The sequence below is a fragment of the Oncorhynchus keta genome, chromosome 18 (assembly GCF_023373465.1).
Source record: "Oncorhynchus keta strain PuntledgeMale-10-30-2019 chromosome 18, Oket_V2, whole genome shotgun sequence".
In the NCBI taxonomy this organism is placed as follows: Eukaryota; Metazoa; Chordata; class Actinopteri; order Salmoniformes; family Salmonidae; genus Oncorhynchus; species Oncorhynchus keta.
In genome coordinates this window covers 15,341,351-15,363,365 of record NC_068438.1, presented here as the reverse complement: position 1 = coordinate 15,363,365, position 22,015 = coordinate 15,341,351, and the positions used below count along the sequence as shown (strand labels likewise).

The 22,015-nt window shown below is 40.6% G+C and overlaps 1 protein-coding gene and 1 long non-coding RNA gene across 3 annotated transcripts; one reads left to right on the top strand and one right to left on the bottom strand.

The window, feature by feature from the left end:
* The first annotated feature begins 940 nt into the window (after nt 1–940).
* Nucleotides 941–5,773, top strand: atf5b (activating transcription factor 5b). Its single transcript, XM_035792001.2, has 5 exons — nt 941–1,100; nt 1,278–1,458; nt 2,214–2,450; nt 2,771–3,956; nt 4,592–5,773. The coding sequence occupies exons 3-5, from the start codon at nt 2,309–2,311 to the stop codon at nt 4,776–4,778; spliced, it is 1,515 nt and encodes a 504-aa protein (XP_035647894.1). The 5' UTR covers nt 941–1,100; nt 1,278–1,458; nt 2,214–2,308; the 3' UTR covers nt 4,779–5,773.
* A 10,464-nt stretch (nt 5,774–16,237) lies between these two features.
* On the bottom strand, nt 16,238–20,881 carry LOC118396948 (uncharacterized). 2 transcript variants are annotated; one of them, XR_004828296.2, is made up of 3 exons: nt 20,706–20,879; nt 20,447–20,615; nt 16,238–17,253 (listed from the first exon to the last, which is right to left on the bottom strand). It is a non-coding gene; the product is annotated as an uncharacterized LOC118396948 (long non-coding RNA). The 2 variants fall into 2 exon arrangements; XR_008067881.1 differs by having other exon boundaries at nt 20,447–20,881.
* Nucleotides 20,882–22,015: the final 1,134 nt, after the last annotated feature.

Here is a 22,015-nt window from a genome sequence, read left to right as displayed (position 1 = left end):
CGATCCAGCAACCTTTCGGTAACTGGCCCTACGCTAGATGTAGAGAGGGTCAGACGACTGCAGGACATTTTCATGAACTTCATGACACGCGTATTACAAATGCAAAGAATTGAGAGGTTAAATATGCACAAAAGCTGCAACGAGTGCAATAACAAGAACATTGTAAGCACAGAGGTAAGGGGATTATTTTAAACCCTTGGCAACAGACATGCCGAAAAAAAAAACACATTTCAAAAGGGGGGCAGTGTTCCCTATTACTATAGCAACAGGAAGAAGACATGGCTGCTTCAATCAGCTTTGGGTTTCTCAGTGAGGAAAATGCATAGCAACTCCAGACAGGGAGTGGTGTAACTGTTGTACTAACGAGAGATAAAGTGTAAGCCGATTTGTCCTCCTGTGTGTCCTTTTGTCCTTCTAACCATATGGCCCTTTGGAATTATTATTATTATACTCATTTCTATTAACAGAATATGGAAATAATATATTTGTTTATACAAGTTTGACCATTTTAGCTGAGATTAAATTAATGGCTGGTAGCCTACTAAGTGTTTCTCTGGTTGAAGACACTAAAGTGCATTACATTTATAATAAAAGTTGCTCATTCGTTATAAGTTCTAAGGTTGCAACCTTCTTATTATAATTATTAAAGAGGTAATGTCTTATGTAGGAAATAATAAATACTAAAAGAGGCAGATGGCCTCTGTCTCCTTACTACTTGTACACACGTATACAAAGTAACATTGGATCTATGACAAATAAAAACATTGGACAATTCATAATAGACCAATAAGCGGTTCAGTCTAGATAAACCAATAGTGTGACCACAGTCTTACAGCATTCGGCGAATCCCCTGCGTATCTGATGCAACAAGGCTGCAACAAAAGTTACACCTTCCAACTGCAAGACTGTATCCTTCCTCCCGGGTGTGTGACCAAATAGTTCCTCATAAACCGTTGCCGTTATTACAGAAGGCTATAAGACATTCTCTGTGGGAGACATATTATTTACTAACAAGACATTAGCTCGGAAATATTATCCAGAAAAATACCATGATGCAGAAGTGAATTACGTTATTGCAACACAAGTGTGGGTGTAGAAATGTAGGTATATTCTTTTCAATTTAAATCATTAAAAGTTACATCGTTTTCTTTCCATTTTATTTCTATATGACCTTTGAAAATAACAGAAGGTGGAAAGTCCCTTGCATATGACGCGATAAAAAGGTGAAATGTAAACTGCGGATTGATTTGTATCTGTGTGATTCGGTCCTGCTTTAGGAGTTCCAGAAGAAGTAGCGGATCCCAAAACTTTCTGTTTGCAACTCGTCTTCATAACAGTCCATGTGAAGTCATTGTGTTCTTAGGAAGACATGGCTTATTAAATTGACCCCACTGTCACTCTAGTCGTTGTGCTCTGCATTTGCAAAGCACTTCCAAAAAACTATCCAGTAATAATGGGGTAAGTGAAATTGTTTGTTCTCTTTATACTACAGTAGTTGTGAAGTATAATGTGTTGAATATGTTAGCTTTGACATTGTAATTGTTTTATTAACTATTTCTGAAATTATGTTGGGGTATTGTAATAACCTTTTAGTCTAACAGATATTTTGAATCTACAGTTTTACAGTAGCCTACTGAGCTCAGAAGTGAGAATTGCCAGTGAAACATATTTGATCAGTGGACTACTATAGTAAAACTATAGTTTTCAAACGTAGAAATGTGCTGTATGTTAAAAACATTAACACATAACAATAGTTGGAATGAGAGGAAATTAATACTTTTTTTGGTATTTGGTCTATCATACACATGAAAGTTTTTTACCATGTTGCAGACACCGCTCTCCTGAACTGTGAAATGGATTAGAATAAATACAATTTGATATGTTGTTGAGATATTATAGTTGCATTTATGAGGGGAGTGAGGTTTCATAGAGACAGTGTTAAAGTATATAGCCCTGTAACATTTCCTAACTTATTTTCCTAAAGTTCAGTAGTTTCATAAAAATAAAACTTAGATGTTATTTTATGCATGTAACATGCAGTTATCAGGAATCTTTAACCAATTTTGGACTCTCTGATAATTGCACTATTTGTATAGGTGTTTTGAGACTGTGGTGCTTTTGGGGGTGTGGCAGTCGGGTGTAATGGGGTGTTTGGGTGTGGAAATTCAGTAGAGTTGTTGATTGTTTTCATTTGTATTTTTTGTCATTTACAGGTCTTCAAGTGTTCCCACCACTCTGCCCATAGTGACGCTTCTCTCAAACCCTTGCACACTTAGTGCATTTCACCGTTTGGACCGAAATAAAAGACATGATGGCTGCATCGATCCTTCGCAGGAAAATTCCTCTTGTTTGCATGGTCGACCTCATTATTCCCTCTCTCCAACAAGCTAACGACAGCCAATCCTGGGGAAGGAAGGGGGTGGAGTTATTGGAGAGACTGCACATAATTGGTGAGTTACTGCAATACGCTTTTTTATTTTTCCACATTCCAGGTGGAACCGCACTGCAGTACGAGCTAATGTCGTACAGTGAGTAAAGCTAAGTGGATATTTTCCCAATGAAGACGATGGCGTTCAATCATTTTCAAATGATCGGTTAGTTTTTCAAGGATATTTTTACCTTTCTACATTTATCGTCTTCATTTTCTGATTTTTCTACATTTATCATCAGATATTAAAGGACTGTTTTTAAAAAATCCTCATTTAATTTTTATGCTTGCAATATGGACATTCAAATAAAATATTTTTAACGAAAATTGTATTTTTCGTAGGTGATGGTCAGACGGACTGGATGACGGAAAAAGTTGATTTGTCTTCGTTCCAGTCGACTACTGAATCCTCTTCTAGCTCATCTTCTCCGCCCTCACCGTTGGAACATGATGTCAAGGTGCCCTCTGACTTGGAGGTCATGACCTCTCTTTTACAAGAGGAGCTTGCTCAGCTTGAGGATTACTTCCGGTCTGAATCGACTTCAACCAAATTGGACAAATCACCAAAATGTGACAAAGGCGCCCAAGCAATGGGTGCCCATTCTTACTACCAGTTGCCCTATGCTTCCTACAGTGGCAACCAATCAGAAACAAGCCCACTGGTTGTTACCCTGGCAACAGGGGAACTCGACCGGGTGAGCTTCAGTCGTGGTCCCGTTGGAAGATCCAAAATGGCGAGACCAGCCCCATACAACTATCATCATCATTCATACAATACTTGCCGAAGAATAGTTTCAGATGGTGTCAACAAAGTTGGTGAGGAACTTGAGCATGACACCTGGAGTGCCAAAGGAAGTTACTCAGGAAGCACAGAGGTGGCTGTTAACCACTGTTCTACATTGAAAACCGTGGGGAAGAGCATTAGCAGTGTTAAGAAAGTCAGAGAATGTGGTGTATCGTTGAAGGAAGAGGAAAGTTATTGTTTTACAGAGGACGTGTTTTCCAGTGAAGAGATGACCAGAGGTTTTTGTATGGGTGGGTCCTTCGATACCCACCCCAAGAGAGAAGGACAGTTGATGCATGGTATGAAGGTTAGTGGTTATGATGGTATGGGGCTGGAGGTCTTGCATTGCAACAAAGATGGTGGACTCTCTGGAACTATTCCTCAAGAGCCAGAGGCAAACAATGGGTATTACCACCACCACCCGAACGTTGCTCATACAGAGCCTTATCATAGCTTTATCGGTGAAATCGAAGAGCCTACACAAGCACAAGGTATAGAGCCCCAGCATGGCCACTACCTCTTCCCAGAATGCATCGGAGACCAAAGCTACGAATGTCTGTCAAGAGGAGAGAGCGAGGGGCCAATGGTGGACTCGCCCATTCACAGGCAAGCAGTACAGAGGCTAAAGGAAGATCCATGCTCCCTGAGTTGCCTCAAACCAGGCCTTGTCTCTGTCCCTCTGGAAGTACATACCGGAGAACGGAAGCAGAAGAAGAGAGACCAGAACAAAACAGCTGCTCACAGGTATTTTGTGAAAAATTTAGTGATTTTCTTTGTGTTATGAAGTTTAAATAAAAACTGAGAGTATAGAATGTTTGGTCATTTTTTTTTGTTTGACCAAAGAAACGTCTGTGTACATTTTCACTAATCTTTTAAAGTTGAAAAACTTAACTTTTTTGTAGACTCTAATATCTGGTTTGAATGGGATAACTTTGGCTTTTCACTGATGTGATATGCTACTAGAATTGCTTAGTTACAAAATGTGTTTTATAAAAGATGAAATCTGAACTCTTCTTCTAATAGGTCCCGCTATCTTGGATGTTCATAGATGCATATCTGGAAATCTAGTTCTTGAGGGATGAGGGTGGGAAAACATGTCCATGTTAAATTCATGATGTTAGCTTTCTCTATCATTAGAGAGAAGTGATATTGAACTGCCAGCCTACTGTAGCTCAGTGACCCAGACATGGTAGCTTCTACAAAGATACAGAAAGTCCTGTGGTAGGTTTTTTTTGGACAGATGGGATGTTGTGGGTGTAGGACAGGGTTGGCAACTGCCAGTTGCCATGGGGTGTGCGAGAAGGACAAAATAAGGGGAAAAGATGGAGGGGGGCTCCAATGGTAGATGCAAGCTGATCCTGGTATTTTGTAAACTAAAGGTATCGACTGCGTAAGAGGGCGGAGCTGGACATACTGGAGGAGGAGCTTCATGGGCTGGAGGGACAGAACCGGGAGCTCCAGGACAAGGCGGAGTCAGTGGAACGAGAGATTCAATATGTCAAAGATTTACTCATCGAGGTCTACAAAGCCCGTAGTCAACGCCTAAAGCAAGATGCCAGTGCCTAATCTCCCACCCACAACACCAGCACTCGCATCAAGAGCACTTGTTTGTTCAAAATGATAGTTGCATGATTTTGGTAGTTTTTCAAAAAAATATAATCGCTTTATTATTGTTACAGACAATATGCCACACAATGTATCTTTCCAAATGTTTCCCTGAATGACTTCAGGGCTTAGTTGGTGAATTTAGGAGGAAACTATAAACTGTCCGTGACCACTGTGACACTGACCTGCACTCACAGCCTTGTAATGTTGGAGTTTGAGCTTGCAATGATTGACCTTTTTACAGTCATTTTTTAACCGTAATAGAAACGATTGAATTATGCCTGTTTTTATTGACAGTCAATGTCAGCATAAAGGAAGGATGTTTCATGCTGTGATGATGTATGTTTTGTTTTATTTATTCATCACCTTTTGCTTTGTCCACTCATTTGGTATAAGGGATTGAAGAAGGAATGTTTAAAATGCTGTGGAAAAGTTCATAAATGCTGCAAACTACTAGAACATTTTATTGCTAAAAGGCTGATGTAGAACATGTAGGAAACCACCTAGACCTTGCTAAAGTACCCAATGCATGTTTGATTGTTAAAAAAGCATGATTGCTTGTTATTTGAAAATGACTATTCTTTTAACTGCATGGCTTCCTGATTTCATGGTTTCCATAGAGCATTTTCTCAAGTCATGCTTTAACTTTAAGTTTCATTAGCTGAGAAGTTCTACAGAGCTTTACTCTAAACTATTTATTTTATACTCAGGATGTTTGTCCACTTTTACATAATGAGGAAAATTGACATGGCTATCACTGTTTTATCATCTTGGTTTTTTCTTGGCTGTATTTTGCGAAAAAACAATCACCTGTTGACACAACAATAAATTGTTGTTGGGCATAATGTCTTCATGAGAATCTTGTTGAATTCAGGTCTACTTGTTTGATAGATGACTATATCAGGTAACTATCAGGTAAATTGCAGTCAAATAAACCAGTTCTGTTTGATCATTTATTCTTTGTGGACTGTTATTACAATACATTGTTGTTACACTGTTATAGAAGTCAGACAATTTACATCATTGTTGCTCAATCCATTCCTGTGGGACCCACAGAGGGAGTGCACTTTTCTGTTTTAGCCCAGCTAACTAACACACCTGATTCTCATCAAGGGCAGGATTTCCAAGCCTTGTTCATGTAGCTTAATGTATCTTCTGGAAGACTAGTTAAATGTAGACTCAATGTCTGTCAATGTCCAGCGAATAAACAACAATGTTGTCAAGGTAGATCAAGAGGGAGTCTCACCATCGGCCCAGACACCGCTGTGTCGGGCCTTACACAGGCCGAAAGACATAGAAACCCAATGGGGTGGTAAGGGTAAGAAAAATGACAGAGACGTTACACAGGCTGAAAGATTCCCAGTCAAACTCTTACAGACCCGACAGTGTGGTAAATATATAATCTGGATCTAGCCTGGCATGACCAACGTGATTGCTGCATTCACCATTCTATTTCACGTAACATATTACGGAATAATGAATGCAGCGATCAGGGTGGTTTCACCAGGCGAAGGTGGGGTCCATCTTGACCTGCCAGTATGTCGGTGTGTAGATCTGAAGGAATCAGATTGGTGTAGCAATATGGCGAAACCCTTAAACCCTTTATAGGTGTAGTACTGTATCACTATTTTGTAACACTTATTCAGTTCCTTCATATCCCAAAAGGCTATGCATTCTATTTGGCCTGTATTCTCAAAGTCATAGGCAAGAGTATGATGTGAGATGCCCCTTTCTTCTGTCTGTTTTGAACTGAGATTTCACACCCTCTGGTCTGGTTGACTGCGTTGCAGGGAGAGTAAGTACATGTATATTTTTACCACCAGAGGGAAGACAGTAAGGAATCATGACGCATATTATGATGAAAAATAGTAAATGTTCTGTTTACCATAAAATCTTGTGTTTTCCATAGAAATATGGGACATTTTACAAACACAATTTCTACAATGCTTGCAAAGTCACTACGGTTGTAGGAGATCACTCTCTAGTGTAAAGTCAGGGAGGAAAACATAGAAAGTATCAGGATAAAGGTAAGACCCAGATGCAGACCGTGTCGAAGTAACAATGTTTATTACAGCAACAGGGGTAAAGGTACAGGACGGCAGGCAGGCTCAGGCAGAGTGGTCAGGCACACGGGCTCAGAGTCAGAACAGGCAAGACCAGGAAGATGAGAAAAGAGAGACTGGGAAAACGCAGGAGCTGATACAAAAACCGCTGGTTGACTTGACAAAGAAGACGAAATGGCAACCAACAAACAGAGAACACAGGTATAAATACACAGGGGATAATGGAGAAGCTGGGTGACACCTGGAGGGGGATGGAGACAATCACACGGACAGGTGAAACAGATCAGGGCGTGACAGAAAGGGTCATTTATACATACAGTACCAGTCAAAAGTTTGGACACCTGCTTGTTCAAGGGTTTTTCTTTATTTTGACTATTTTCTACATTGTAGAATAATAGTGAAGACATCAACACTGAAATAACACATTGAATCATGTAGTAACCAAAAAAGTGTTAAACAAATCTAAATAGATTTTAGATTTTTCAAAGTAGCCACCCTTTGCCTTGATGACAGCTTTGCACACTCTTGGCATTCTCTCAACCAGCTTCACCTGGAATGCTTTTCCAAAAGTCTTCAAGGAGTTCTGCCATATGCTGAGCACTTGTTGACTGCTTTTCCTTCACTCTGCCGTCCAACTCATCCCAAACCATCTCAATTGGGTTGAGATCAGGTGATTGTGGAGGCCAGGTCATCTTAAGCTAAAGTAATAATCTGCTGCATACCCAGAGGCCAAAGGCACAATGAGGAAGGTTGGTATCTGTCTCTTGGAGTGACAACTGAAGTTCCTAATCTCATCCACCACTACTAGGAGGGTGTGTGAAACATCTCCATATCTATCCTACAGGGGCCTCTGAAAGTATGAGGCAATCTTATACAATTCTTGCAGATCAGAGAGAGAAAGAGGGTGTTGCTGGAAAGAATAAAAATGTATGCTTCGCTCTAGTGCTTCACTGTCTTCTCACAGGGTGGTTGGGTGATATACTCCTCTCATGTTTTGTGATTCAATTTGTATTGATAGTATAGCACATTTGGAGGTTCATTTAGTTATACTTGCAGTTAGTTCAGTAAACATTATATATTTTATTCGTGTGAAAAATAATACATTGCTCAATTGATCAGATGGACAGAAAGTTGAACAGAAAACAATGCCAGGGTAGTAGAGCATTGAGGGTTGGGGGTACTGCTCTGTACAGGCTACCATCCATTAGATCAGATATTAAGATAACATCCTGGTTCTCTATGAGGGTTGGGGGTACTGCTCTGTACAGGCTACCATCCATTAGATCAGATATTAAGATAACATCCTGGTTCTCTATGAGGGTTGGGGGTACTGCTCTGTACAGGCTACCATCCATTAGATCAGATATTAAGATAACATCCTGGTTCTCTATGAGGGTTGGGGGTACTGCTCTGTACAGGCTACCATCCATTAGATCAGATATTAAGATAACATCCTGGTTCTCTATGAGGGTTGGGGGTACTGCTCTGTACAGGCTACCATCCATTAGATCAGATATTAAGATAACATCCTGATTCTCTATGAGGGTTGGGGGTACTGCTCTGTACAGGCTACCATCCATTAGATCAGATATTAAGATAACATCCTGGTTCTCTATGAGGGTTGGGGGTACTGCTCTGTACAGGCTACCATCCATTAGATCAGATATTAAGATAACATCCTGATTCTCTATGGTCACCCAGGTGGGTCCTACACATTAGTAATGGAAGAGATGAGTTAAGCCCCATACAATGTAAAGTGCTTTGAACATCTTGAAAAGTGTTGTATAACTTAAACAATCCCTTATTAAATGTCTTCTCTGTAATGTTTCTGGAGGTGTCAATCACTGTTTCGATGAGCCAAACGGGTTTAGAAACATCAATCTTTCTAAGACCACAATCTGTATGCTTTGCACTAATCCTATAGTGACACTAATCCTATAGTGCGCCATTGTACAGTAAAAGTCACCCCTCCAATTATCCTATTATAGCTGTAGTTAACCAACCAGCACTGTACTGTAGACAGGGATACATTGCACAGTTTGTGGTAGACAGTGGTAGACAGAGGGTAGAAACTTTCAACTCTCTGAGAGTTGTTCATGTGGTTGCTTTGGGGCATTGCCTTTATAACTCATCTGATAGATCACTTTTTAGATTGTTGGATATTCACAGCTGCAGAGATGTAATAAAAGGCCTATCAGGTCCTGAGAAAGAGGTGACTAACATTGGCCGTATTGTAGCCTATCCCTGGAAGAGGGGATTTCACAAATCTGACTACAAACAAGCCATATTCCAGAGAATTTCAAATCAAACTTTATTTGTCACATGCGCCGAATACAACGTGTAGACTTTACCGTGAAATGCTTACTTACAAGCCCTTAACCAACAGTGCAGTTCAAGGAGAGTTAAGTAAATATTTACCAAATAAACTAAAGTAAAAAATAATAAAAAGTAACACAATAAAATAACAACAACGAGGCTATATACAGGGGGCATGGGTACCGAGTCAATGTGCGGGGGTACCGGCCAGTCGAGGCAACCTGCACATGTAGGTAGGGGGGAAGCGACTATGCATAGATAACAAACAGCGAGTAGCAGCAGTGTAAAAAATAAATGGGTGGGGGGTGTCAATGCAAATAATCCAGTGGCCATTTGGTTAATTTAATATATTTTCCAGATTTACGGTGTTAGATACATACACTGGAATTTTTTCTGATTCTCATTCTCAGATGACTACATTGAGTTTATACAGGTATTCTGGTACAGACATGCTCTGACAAATCTGACAGGAGATACTGGCACTGTTTAAGTGACTGACAGACATTGTGAATAATGTCAAGGCACCCAGGCCATAGATTTGTTTGTTAACTTAACATAGTAATTCCACTACAGTGTAATTTATGTGAAATGTCAAGTTAATGGAAATATGAAACTTGTTTTTCCTTAAAGCACTAACCTTTAAAGATTCATTTAAGGCAATCCCTAAATAACACCATACATGAAAACAGTAACATCATGTGTGGTATGTTTATGTAGCCGATGTGAAATGGCTAGCTAGTTAGCGGTGGTGCACGCTAGTGGCGTTTCAATCGGTGACGTCACTTGCTCTGAGACCTTGAAGTAGTGGTCTTTTAGCGGATTTTGTGGAGCGATGGGTAACGATGCTTAGAGGGTGACTGTTGACGTGTGCAGAGCGTCCCTGGTTCGCGCCCAGGTCGGGGCGAGGGGACTGACGTAAAGTCTATACTGTTACATTTACACTGGGTCAAAACTGAAGTCATCTGCTTCTTACAGCAGGATGATTTTAAAAAAGCTTTCTCCAAAAGGTAATTGAAAACGACTTCACTGTTCAACATACTGTATGTTATTGTATTCTAAGCCATTCTGCTTACATCAATTTCTGTAAGTAGATCATTAAAGGAATCAAAGCTGAACTCTAGTCTAAACTAGTATCAATTTTCAAAGTTACACAAAACTGTTGGAAAAGATCCTGAATTCTGTCGAAAATGTCCATCAAGATTAACATTGGTCATTTTTTTATAGGGAAGTTATATTGTCACACATGTTTATTCTACCACAAAGATTGATCTGATACAGCAATAATCTATTGAATGTTAACTTCAGTTTAGAGGCATCTGACTAACGGGGCTATAATATTAAAGTGAAATATGTGACATTATTAATTCACTGATCTATCATTCTATGTAAAAATGCAGCATGATCAACCCATGTTGGCTTTGAGCATAAGTGCATATTATTAATTTTACTTTAGGAAAAACAGAGATGAGTTATGGCTGATACTGAAGTCTATAGCAATCCTACCAAACCACTCTGAGACTTGGTGTTTGACCGGAGGCTTCCGTACACCCTATTTCATCTCGTTCCAAAAATTATATAAAGAATGCTTGTGAGAAGCAAGCAGGTTCTGACTTAAATGTTTTATTTATTTTTGTAACTTTTTTAATTGAATATTTGAAACATGTAATATACTTGCAGTGAAGCCGCTCAACAACTACATCATACCAGTCATCTAACAGACTCCCATTCAGAGCGACACACAGAAGCATCCAGGTTCAATGCCCTGCTCAAGGGCACATTGACAGATCTCCCACCAGGCCAACAAACGTGAACCCAAACCCTCCAAGATCCCCCCACAGTTCCCCAATAGCTGTCTCTCAATAATTCGAGACCCCTCCCACAGTGCCCCCCAATAATATATATATATTTTAAACAATTTATTTAATTTCCCACCCCGAAGAACCCCCCAATGCACCAACAATCAAGAGAATGAACTAAAGAGAAAAAATAAAAAGACAGAAGAAAGCAGCAAACAATGCACATTAAAAAATATATATAAATAAATAAACAAAAAACAAAAGGACACCAAGGAGAAGTAAAATCATAACAGCATTTCCAACTGTATATGTTTGTCTACATGTCTGGCGCTATTACATGTAAGTGTGTGTTCTTGTATGCATTTATTTGAATGAGAGTGTGTGTACTGTATATGCATGTGTACAAACACCTGCATGGCATCAGCCTCAGGCAAATCGGTATTAGTTGTAAAAACACTGCCCCTCAGTGTCATTCAAACATACTTTTTATTATGTTTTATTTGGACTTTAAAAAAAACTTTTATCTTTGACCATCATTCTATCTCCTGCACAGCAAATCCCCTCCCACTTGTCTCCAATTCCACAGCACATCCCATCTATCTCTGCTGGCCACCCTCTTCAGGTTTCTATGCAACACATATCTTTCAACTATGCTGTGATGTTTATTGTACAATTTCAATTTATCTAGTCAAATAGAATCCACAGATTGAGTTTTGAAGATAAATACTTTTACTAAGAGTATTAGTATATTAGTAATTGACTGACCCGGTCTCTCCAGATCTCCTAACAGTACTATTTCTAGGGTCAATTTTAGTTCAACATTTTCAGCCATTCCTGAACCGGAGACCAAAAGGGCAATACCAAAAGAAATGGTCTATTGATTCTGAATCTTCACAACAAAATCTGCAGAGCTTCGATGATTTTATGCCCGAAATATTCAACATTTTGATGGTGGCAAGAATTCTATATAATAATTTTTGTAGAAAAGCACGAAGTCTTGAATCTTGCGTTGTTGTATATATAAACTCATACACTCTGTACCATGGAATCGGTACATCAAAACTCTTCCCAACTATTTTGCAATCTGTATGGAACATCCTGGTCCTCAAATGAAACTGGTATACTTTCCTATTTATGCTATTTTATTCCTCCGCAAGTTTTGACCCTTTATATTGGGCAGACATACTAGTTCCCTACCTTCTCCCGCTGCCACCCACCTCCTTCATTTTTGGGGTAATGCTGTAACCAATTGGTTTAGTTTATTTTATTTTATTTTTACAGGGACAGTGCACATTAATCAACGTTTCAGTAAAAGTGCCGGTTTTAGCCAGCCGGCTAATTTTCAACCGCAGTCCCTTGTACGCAGTTGTACTCTTGGATTAAGCAGACCTTCCCATACAATACTGATAACGCCATGAAGGACATAACTCTACCATTCCAATTTACAATATAATTTAACATCAGAAGCCTCCTCCCTAAGTTTGTTTCATTCACTGCTTTAGCACACTCCGCCAACCCTGATGTCCTAGCCATGTCTGAATCTTGGCTTAGGAAGGCCACCAAAAATTCTGAAATGTCCATCTCCAATTACAACATTTTCCGTCAAGATATAACTGCTAAAGGGGGCAGAGTTGCAATCTACTGTACAGATAGCCTGCTGAGTTCTGTCCTACTATCCAGGTCTATGCCCAAACAGTTTGAGCTACTACTTTTAAAAATCCATCTCTCCAGAAATAAGTATCTCAAATCAAATCAAATTTTATTTGTCACATACACATGGTTAGCAGATGTTAATGCAAGTGTAGCGAAATGCTTGTGCTTCTAGTTCCGACAATGCAGTAATAACCAACAAGTAATCTAACTAACAATTCCAAAACTACTGTCTTATACACAGTGTAAGGGGATAAAGAATATGTACATAAGGATATATGAATGAGTGATGGTACAGAGCAGCATAGGCAAGATACAGTAGATGGTATCGAGGTCCTTCTGTAGCTCAGTTGGTAGAGCATGGCGCTTCAGACTTCAGTAACGCCAGGGTAGTGGGTTCGATCCCCGGGACCACCCATACGTAGAATGTATGCACACATGACTGTAAGTCGCTTTGGATAAAAGCGTCGGCTAAATGGCATATATTATTATTATTATATACATATGAGATGAGTATGTAAACAAAGTGGCATAGTTAAAGTGGCTAGTGATACATGTATTACATAAGGATGCAGTCGATGATATAGAGTACAGTATATACGTATGCATATGAGATGAATAATGTAGGGTAATTAACATTATATAAGGTAGCATTGTTTAAAGTGGCTAGTGATATATTTACAGTGGCTAGTGATATATTTACATCATTTCCCATCAATTCCCATTATTAAAGTGGGAATTGTTGCCGCTTGTTATGTACCCCCTTCAGCTCCCAGCTGTGCCCTGGACACCATATGTGAATTGATTGCCCCCCATCTATTGTCAGAGTTCGCACTGTTAGCTGATCTAAACTGGGATATGCTTAACACCCCGGCCATCCTACAATCTAAGCTAGAAGCCCTCAATCTCACACAAATGATCAAGGAACCCACCAGGTACAACCCTATATCCACTAGAAGTCCTTCTGTAGCTCAGTTGGTAGAGCATGGCGCTTGTAACGCCAGGGTAGTGGGTTCGATCCCCGGGACCACCCATACGTAGAATGTATGCACACATGACTGTAAGTCGCTTTGGATAAAAGCGTCTGCTAAATGGCATATATTATCTCACACAAATGATCAAGGAACCCACCAGGTACAACCCTACATCCATAAACATGGGCACCCTCATAGATATCATCCTGACCAACTTACCCTCTAAATACACCACCAGGATCTCAGCGATCACTGCCTCATTGCCTGCGTCCGTTATATCACTGTCAAACACTTCTGCAAGCAGGCCTTTCTAAACAACCTTGCCCGGGTATCCTGGAAGGATATTGACCTCATCCCGTCAGTAGAGGATGCCTGGTTGTTCTTCAAATGTGCCTTCCTCACCATCTTAAATAAACATGCCCCTGTTGAACTAAGAACAGATATAGCCCTTGGTTTACTCCAGACTTGACTGCCCTCTGACCAGCACAAAAACATCCTGTGGCGCACTGCACTAGCATCGAATAGTCCCTGCGATATTCAACTTTTCAGGGAAGTCAGGAACCAATATACACAATCAGTTAGGAAAGCAAAGGCTAGCTTTTTCAAACAGAAATTTGAATCCTGCAGCACTAATTCCAAAAAGTTTTGGGCAACTGTAAAGTCCATGGAGAATAAGAGCACCTCCCCCCAGCTGCCCACTGCACTGAGGCTAGGAAACACTGTTACCACCGATAAATACATGATCATCGAGAATTTCAATAAGCATTTATCTAGGGCTGGCCATGCTTTCCACCAGGCTACCAAAACCCTGGCCAACAGCTCTACACCCCCTGCAGCAACTGGTCCAAGACCTATGTCCATCCTGCCCTGCCTTTCTAAAGTCTTCGAAAGCCAAGTGAACAAACAGATCACCGACTATCTCGAATCCCCCGAACCTTCTCCGCTATGCAATCCGGTTTCCGAGCTGGTCACGGGTGCACCTCAGCCACGCTCAAGGTCCTAAACGTTATCATAACCACCATCAATAAAAAACAGTACTGTGCAGCCGTCTTCATCAACCTGGCCAAGGCTTTCAACTCTGTCAATCATCGTATTCTTATCGGCAGAGTCAACAGCCTTGGTTTCTCTAATGACTGCCTCACCTGGTTCACTAACTACATCTCAGACAGAGTTCAGTGTGTCAAATCGGAGGGCCTGTTGACCGGACCCAGACTGACACAGGGTTCAATCCTCGGGCCGACTCTTTTCTCTGTATATATCAATGATGTCGCTCTTGCTGCAGGTGATTCTTTGATCCACCTCTATGCAGACGACACCATTCTGTATGCGTCTGCACTTCTTTGGACACTGTGTTAACAAACCTCCAAATGAGCTTCAATGCCATACAACCCTCCTTCCGTGGCATTCAACTGCTATTAAACGCTAGTAAACTAAATGCATGCTCTTCAACCGAACGCTGCCCGCACCACCCACCCGACTAGCATCACTACTCTGGACGGTTCTGACTTAGAATATGTGGACAACTATAAATACCTTGGTGTCTGACTAGACTGTAAACTCTCCTTCCAGACTCATATTAAGCATCTCCAAACCAAAATTAAATCTAGAAACGGCATCCTATTTCGCAACAAAGCCTCCTTCACCCAAACATATCCTCGTATGATTGGCTATACTGCCAATCCTTGACTTCAGTGATGTCATTTACAAAATAGCCTCCAACCCTCTACTCAGCAAATTGGATGCAGTCTATCATAGTGCCATCCATTTTGTCACCAAAGCCCCATATACTACCGACCACTGCGACCTGTATGCTCTCGTTGGCTGGTCCTCACTACATATTCATTGCCAAACCCACTGGCTCCAGGTCATCTATAAGTCTTTGCTAGGTAAAGTGCCGCCTTATCTCAACTCACTGGTCACCATAGCAACACCCACCCGTAGCACGCGCTCCAGCAGGTATATTTCACTGGTCATCCCCAAAGCCAATACCTCCTTTGGCTGCCTTTCCTTCCAGTTCTCTGCTGCCAATGACTGGAACAAAAAGCAAAAATCACTGAATTTGGAGACTTATATCTCCCTCACTAACTTCAAGCATTGGCTCTCAGAGCAGTTTACCGATCGCTGCAGCTGTACACAGCCCATGTGTAAATAGCCCATCCAACCAACTACCTACCTCATCCCCATATTTTTTCTGCTCTTTTGCACACCAATATTTCTACTTGCACATCCTCATCTGCACATCTATCACTCCAGTGTTAATTGCTAAATTGTAATTACTTCGCCACTATGGCCTATTTATTGCCTTACCTCCTTACTTAATTTGCACACACTGTATACAGATTTTCTATTGTGTTATTGACTGTACGTTTGTTTATCCCATGTGTAACTCTGTGTTGTTATTTTTGTCGCACTGCTTTGCTTTATCTTGGCCAGGTCGCAGTTGTTAATGAGAACTTGTTCTCAACTGGCCTACCTGGTTAAATAAAGGTGAAATAAAAAAATTAAAGGATGACTTGTAATGAAATATTAAAGACATCAAATGAAACAAATATTTTATTAAAGTAATGTGAATATAAAATTATGGTTAATAGGTGATAAGCAGTAATGTCACTACCATCATGTGACTTTTATTAATTATTTTATTCTGTGTTGTTACAGCATTCAACCAACATAATGCCTAGTGCATTAAACAGAAATGTGATTATATACCGAAACTGAACCGACATCAAAAAGCACTAATCAATCAGCACTAGTACACAGTTGATTCAAAGTTATCAGAATGGCTGAATGAATCTGAACCACCAGAAAACAAATTAAGTCATACTGAACTGAACAAATATATAAACGCAATATGCAACAAATCCAAATATTTTGCTGAGTTACAGTTCTATAATCTATTGATTTCACATGACTGGGCAGGGGCTCAGAAGGAGTTTTTTTCCCCACAAAAGGGCTTTGTTACAGACAGAAATACCCCTCAGTGCCCACCCCGACAATCCTGCAGGTGAAGAAGCTGGATGTGGAGGTCCTGGGCTGGCGTGGTTACACGTAGTCTGTGGTTGTGAGGCCGGTTGGACACACTGCCAAATTCTCTAATACAACGTTGGAGGTGGCTTATGGTAGAGAAATTACCATTAAATTCTCTGGCAACAGCTCTGGTGGACATTCCTGCAGTCAGCATGCCAATTGCACTCTCCCTTGAGACATCTGTGGCATTGTGTTGTGTGACAAAACTGCAAATTTTAGAGTGGCCTTTTATTGTCCGCAGCACAAGGTGCACCTGTGTAATTATTATACTGTTTAATCAGCTTCTTGATATGCCATACTTGTCAGGTGGATGGATTATCTTTACAAAGGAGAAACTTCTCACTAACAGGGAGGTAAACAAATTTGTGCACAAAATTAGAGATAAATAAGCTTTTTGTGCATATGGAAAACTTCTGGGAACTTTTATTTCAGTTCATGAAATATGGGACCAGCACTTTACACGTTGCATTTATATTTTTGTTCAGTGTATTTTTTGAGTGATTCACCTTTCCCTCTGAGTCTTTGACATCCTGCCTGTTCAGAGCTGCCATCCTTTAGGCAATCACATATCCCAAGGCCTTGTTGCCTTGACTCACAACTGTGGAGAGCTCTAAAGAAAGAAGAAATAAACATATTTATAGTCAACCCACATAAATGTCACTGTGAGTTTGAATGGTTAACAACATGAATGCTTTAAAATGCAGTTTGACATTAATGTACTGGATGATACAATGGTTCCCCCTTTAAAAGTTGCATGGCAATCCTGCATCAACAATGTGGGAATTTTGTTTTGTACTGTGGCTGGCCAATGCTAATTTTTGTGAGCCTGATTCGAATCAGTGGTAGCTTGAAAGTAATAATACATTTTTTCATTATCAAGTATGTCAAGAACATGGAATTTCACAACAAAATAATACCCTCAATATGTCTCCGCATCATTTGTTGTTTGTGAATTATTGTAGGAAAATGAATATGTCTGTCACAGGTTAAGCGTCCATTCACCATACTGTCACAGTCTCTGTACACTGCTTTAAATGACAAACTGAATGATATCATCTCATATTTCTGTCTGAACATTTATAACGTTCCACCCATTATACTGCTATAGCATTCCGGGGGGAATACCATTTCAAATCAACAGGCTAAGTAAGATACAAAGTGTTTTCCCAGGAATGACAACACAATAATCCCTTGGTCATGTGGTGTGAAAATGCTATTGACAAGTATCATGAAGTTCTGAATAGTTGGTGTAGCTGTGGTGTACTAGCACTGTCTGCAAGCACAGTAGTAGTTTCCAGCACTGTTCCAACCTCTGGTGGATGTCTAACGAGACCAGGCTACAGCTCAGCAAGGCTCAGTAATATGAAAAGGGTCCAATAAAAATTGTGATTCCACCTTAAGACTTTACGTTCATGTCTGTAGCCACAATCTCGGTCAGAAACCCCCGTCAGTAAGCTCTCCTCCCTCTGGAGCTGGTTCTAGAAGTATGCCATGTCGTTCCAATCCTGGCACATGTAGCTGGGCTAACGCTATCCTGGCACTGGGGGCTAAAGCTGTCCTGGCACTGGGGGCTAATGCTATCCTGGCACTGGGGGCTAAAGCTATCCTGGCACTGGGGGCTAAAGCTATCCTGGCACTGGGGGCTAAAGCTATCCTGGCACTGGGGACTAAAGCTATCCTGGCACTGGGGGTTAAAGCTATCCTGGCACTGGGGACTAAAGTTGTCCTGGCACTGGGGACTAAAGCTATCCTGGCACTGGGGACTAAAGCTATCCTAGCACTGGGGGCTAAAGCTATCCTGGCACTGGGGACTAAAGTTGTCCTGGCACTAGGGGCTAAAGTTGTCCTGGCACTGGGGGTTAAAGCTATCCTGGCACTGGGGACTAAAGCTATCCTGGCACTGGGGACTAAAGCTATCCTGGCTTTGGGGGCTAAAGCTATCCTGACGGCTAAAGCTATCCTGGCACTGGGGACTAAAGCTACCCTGGATTTGGGGGCTAAAGCTATCCTGACGGCTAAAGCTATCCTGGTAGTCACTTTCTCCATTCTGACCTAACTCATAGCTGGAGGACTGGGGGCTAGCGAAGACCGAATCTTGGGGAGATGGCACTTGATATTCACTGGTGTTGCTGGGGGAGTAAGACATACAGTATATGAGTCTGGACTGGGCATCATATTGTCGGATTCGTCGTTGATATACCCTCCTTGGGAGTTCAACGGAGGAACACTAGTGTTGTGATTGTCTGCAGAGCGGGATAACTTGAGCTCTGACATATAGTAGTTTAGATGCTTTTTGTGGCATCTTGTTTTCCTGACTGAACTTCATTGAGTGGCTATGTTGGAGTGGCTCTGGAATATTCCATGGTTGCTTAGTGGGCTCTGGGCTGTAGTTGGGTGACTCAGACGTGTTAGACTGGCTGTATGGCTTGCTGGCTTTGAGATCCTGCTCCAATACCTCCACTATTATGGCAAGTAGGTTGTTTTCTCTGAAACACAGCGGGCACACATAATAAGTATGCAGTGTTGACTGCTGAGCCATTTTTAAGGAGGCTGACAGAAGTGTTCAACCTTTCAATGCCTTGCTGCGGTTGCCCTGTAGACAGACGTAAAGGATACATCATCAATATGTCAAAACGTCTGACTGGGGAATGTGGAAATTGTCTTCCAAGCAATTTAGTCACAGTGAATACCTGGATATTTTTGGGGTCCAGTCCCTTTGCTATGCAAATGTTATTAAGCATGTCTCTCACAGGCATTTTGACCCTGACTCCTAGGTACCTTTTCTCACTGTCATAGTTGGAGCGTTTTGGACCTAATTAATAAAACCATGTTGCAACAGAATGCAATTTATTTGTGAATTCAGACAGAAGTAATGTGATAACTGATGATCCGATTATCCTAAAATGTATCACTCATTCCAAATAGCAAGGCCTAAAATATTACTCACTGTTATTTTCAAAAATGAACAGTATGAGCCTTGCTTGTAAGACAATATAAAGGCTCATACATGCTTATAACAAGTTTTAAAAGCAGTATACCTGGATGTGCAGCCTGGTCTCATACACTACATAGTGTAACATAGTAATCGTATTTCCGGGACACTCAAATTAGTATGCTATGTTAGGCTTGGTATGGCATGGTTACATAAGACAGCGGGTTATTAAGGCCTAAACAAAAATACTTTAGCATTTTAGCTCATTTGCAACTTTTTAAAACTACTTACTACTTTTTAGCTACTTTGCAACTACTTAGCATGTTAGATAGCTCTTCCCCTAACCTTAACTCTTTAACCTAACTTCTAACTTTAATCCTAACCTTAACCCTAACCCCTGGCCTAGCTAACGTTAGCCAGCTAGCTAAAGTTAGCCACAACAAATTGGAATTCGTAACACATCATACCTCTTGCAAATTTGTAACATATTTTCAATTTTGCAAATTGGTAACATTGTACATTTTTGCAAATTTGTAACATAGGATACGAATTGTAAATCGTATCCTAAATAATGCGAAATGCTCTGAGACCGTATTGGGATGTAAAATGATACTAGAAATCTTGTGTATTGCACCTTTTGGCTAAATGTTGACTACTCGACACAAGTTGACACATTGAAGTGGTCATTCTCATTTTCAGTAAAGTTGTGAGTTAAAACATTTATGGACGTCAACCCCTTAAATTAATATATTTGGTTAGATAATGACATTTGATTAAACAAGGAAGGCAGTCACTAAATTGTGCTAATCTGTCAAAGAGTCCAGCGTTTTCGGCCCAGTCCCATGATAGTGGTCCAAACTTGTCAAAATACCTCCAGTAGGAGAATTTGGCCTCTCCGAGTAGCTGGCAGGTTCTCCTGGCATAGGTGATTCGTGTCTCTTAAACAGACTGTTTCCAATCGCCCGTTTCCCCTCAAAACTATGGATGCACTCACTGCCCGCGTTCTCCTTACTTTTATATCGCTCACGCATCTCGCTCCCCTTTACAGCAGCAGGGAAATGTAGTAAAGTTAGTTGGAAACTAAATCAAACGGAGCACTCTCAATATATTGAAACAGACGGACTGTTTACCTGGGAGTCCTTGCCTGTAAATATCAGCGTTCAAGGTCAGTTTTGTCTGAAATCCCTCAGTGGGGCAGTAGTTTGCCCTAAATGAAGAACCTGGTGGAGCGAATGCTAAATTGTTCTTACCACACCTGTTTTTCACGTCAGAAGTAGAAAAGAAGAGATAAATATTCAATACTGGCCTAGCTAGTCCCTCACTTTCGCATGTGCACTATTCCTACTATTCTTCAGTGTCTCTTCTTTATTGGCATTTTTGTCATTTTTATTTGAAAACTAATAGCCTATATCCCTATAGCCATATCTAGATATACATGTATTATCTATTATGCTGTAATCGCTGCCAAAGCTGCTTCAACAAAGTACTGAGTAAATATACTTATATAAATCTGATATTTCAGTTTTTAATTTGTAATAAATTAGCAAACATGACTAAAACAACTGTTATGGCATTGTCATTTTGGGGTTATGTGTCAGACTGATGAGGGGGGAAAACGATTTAATACATTTTAGAAATTGGCTGTAACGTAACAAATGTGGAAAAAGCCAAGGGGTCTGAATACTTTCCAAAGGCACTGTATATACAGTGGGATCCATAACTAAGCTATATTTTATGCAAAAACATTTTTTAAATTATATTATTTTTTAGCAATTCAATTACTCATAGAAGTATACACTACATGATCAAAAGTCAAACATCTAATTCCAAAATCATGGGCATTAATATGTAATTGGTCCCCCCTCTTCTGGGAAGGCTTTCTACAAGATGTTGGAACATTGCTACGGTTACTTGCTTCCATTCAGCCACAAGAGCATAAGTGAGGCCGGGCTGTGATGTTGGGCGTTTAGGCCTGGCTCGCAGTAGACGTTCCATTTCATCCCAAAGATATTCGATGGGATTGAGGTCAGGGCTCTGTGCAGGCCAGTCAAGTTCATCCACACCAATCGACAAACTATTGCTGTATGGACCTTGTTTTGTGCAAGGGGGCATTGTCATGCTGAAACAGGAAAGGGCCTTCCCCAAACGGTTGCCACAAAACTGGAAAAACAGAATCGTCTAGAATGTAATAGCGTTAAGATTTCCCTTCACTTGAACTAAGGGGCCTAGCCCGAGTCATTAACCTTATTCAGCCCCTTTACTTTCAGTGCAGCAAACTCTCTCCAGAAGTTCAGTGAGGATCTCTGAATGATCCAATGTTGACCTAAATGACTAATGATGATAAATACAATCCACCTGTGTGTAATCAAGTCTCCGTATAAATGCACCTGCACTGTGATAGTCTCAGAGGTCCGTTAAAAGCGCAGAGAGCATCATGAAG

Coding starts and splice junctions, on each gene's coding strand:
- atf5b (XM_035792001.2), top strand. CDS start 2,309: ATGATGGCTGCATCGATCCTTCGCAGGAAAATTCCTCTTGTTTGCATG. Junction 2,451..2,770: donor GGAGAGACTGCACATAATTG/GTGAGTTACTGC, acceptor TATTTTTCGTAG/GTGATGGTCAGACGGACTGG. Junction 3,957..4,591: donor AACAAAACAGCTGCTCACAG/GTATTTTGTGAA, acceptor TGTAAACTAAAG/GTATCGACTGCGTAAGAGGG.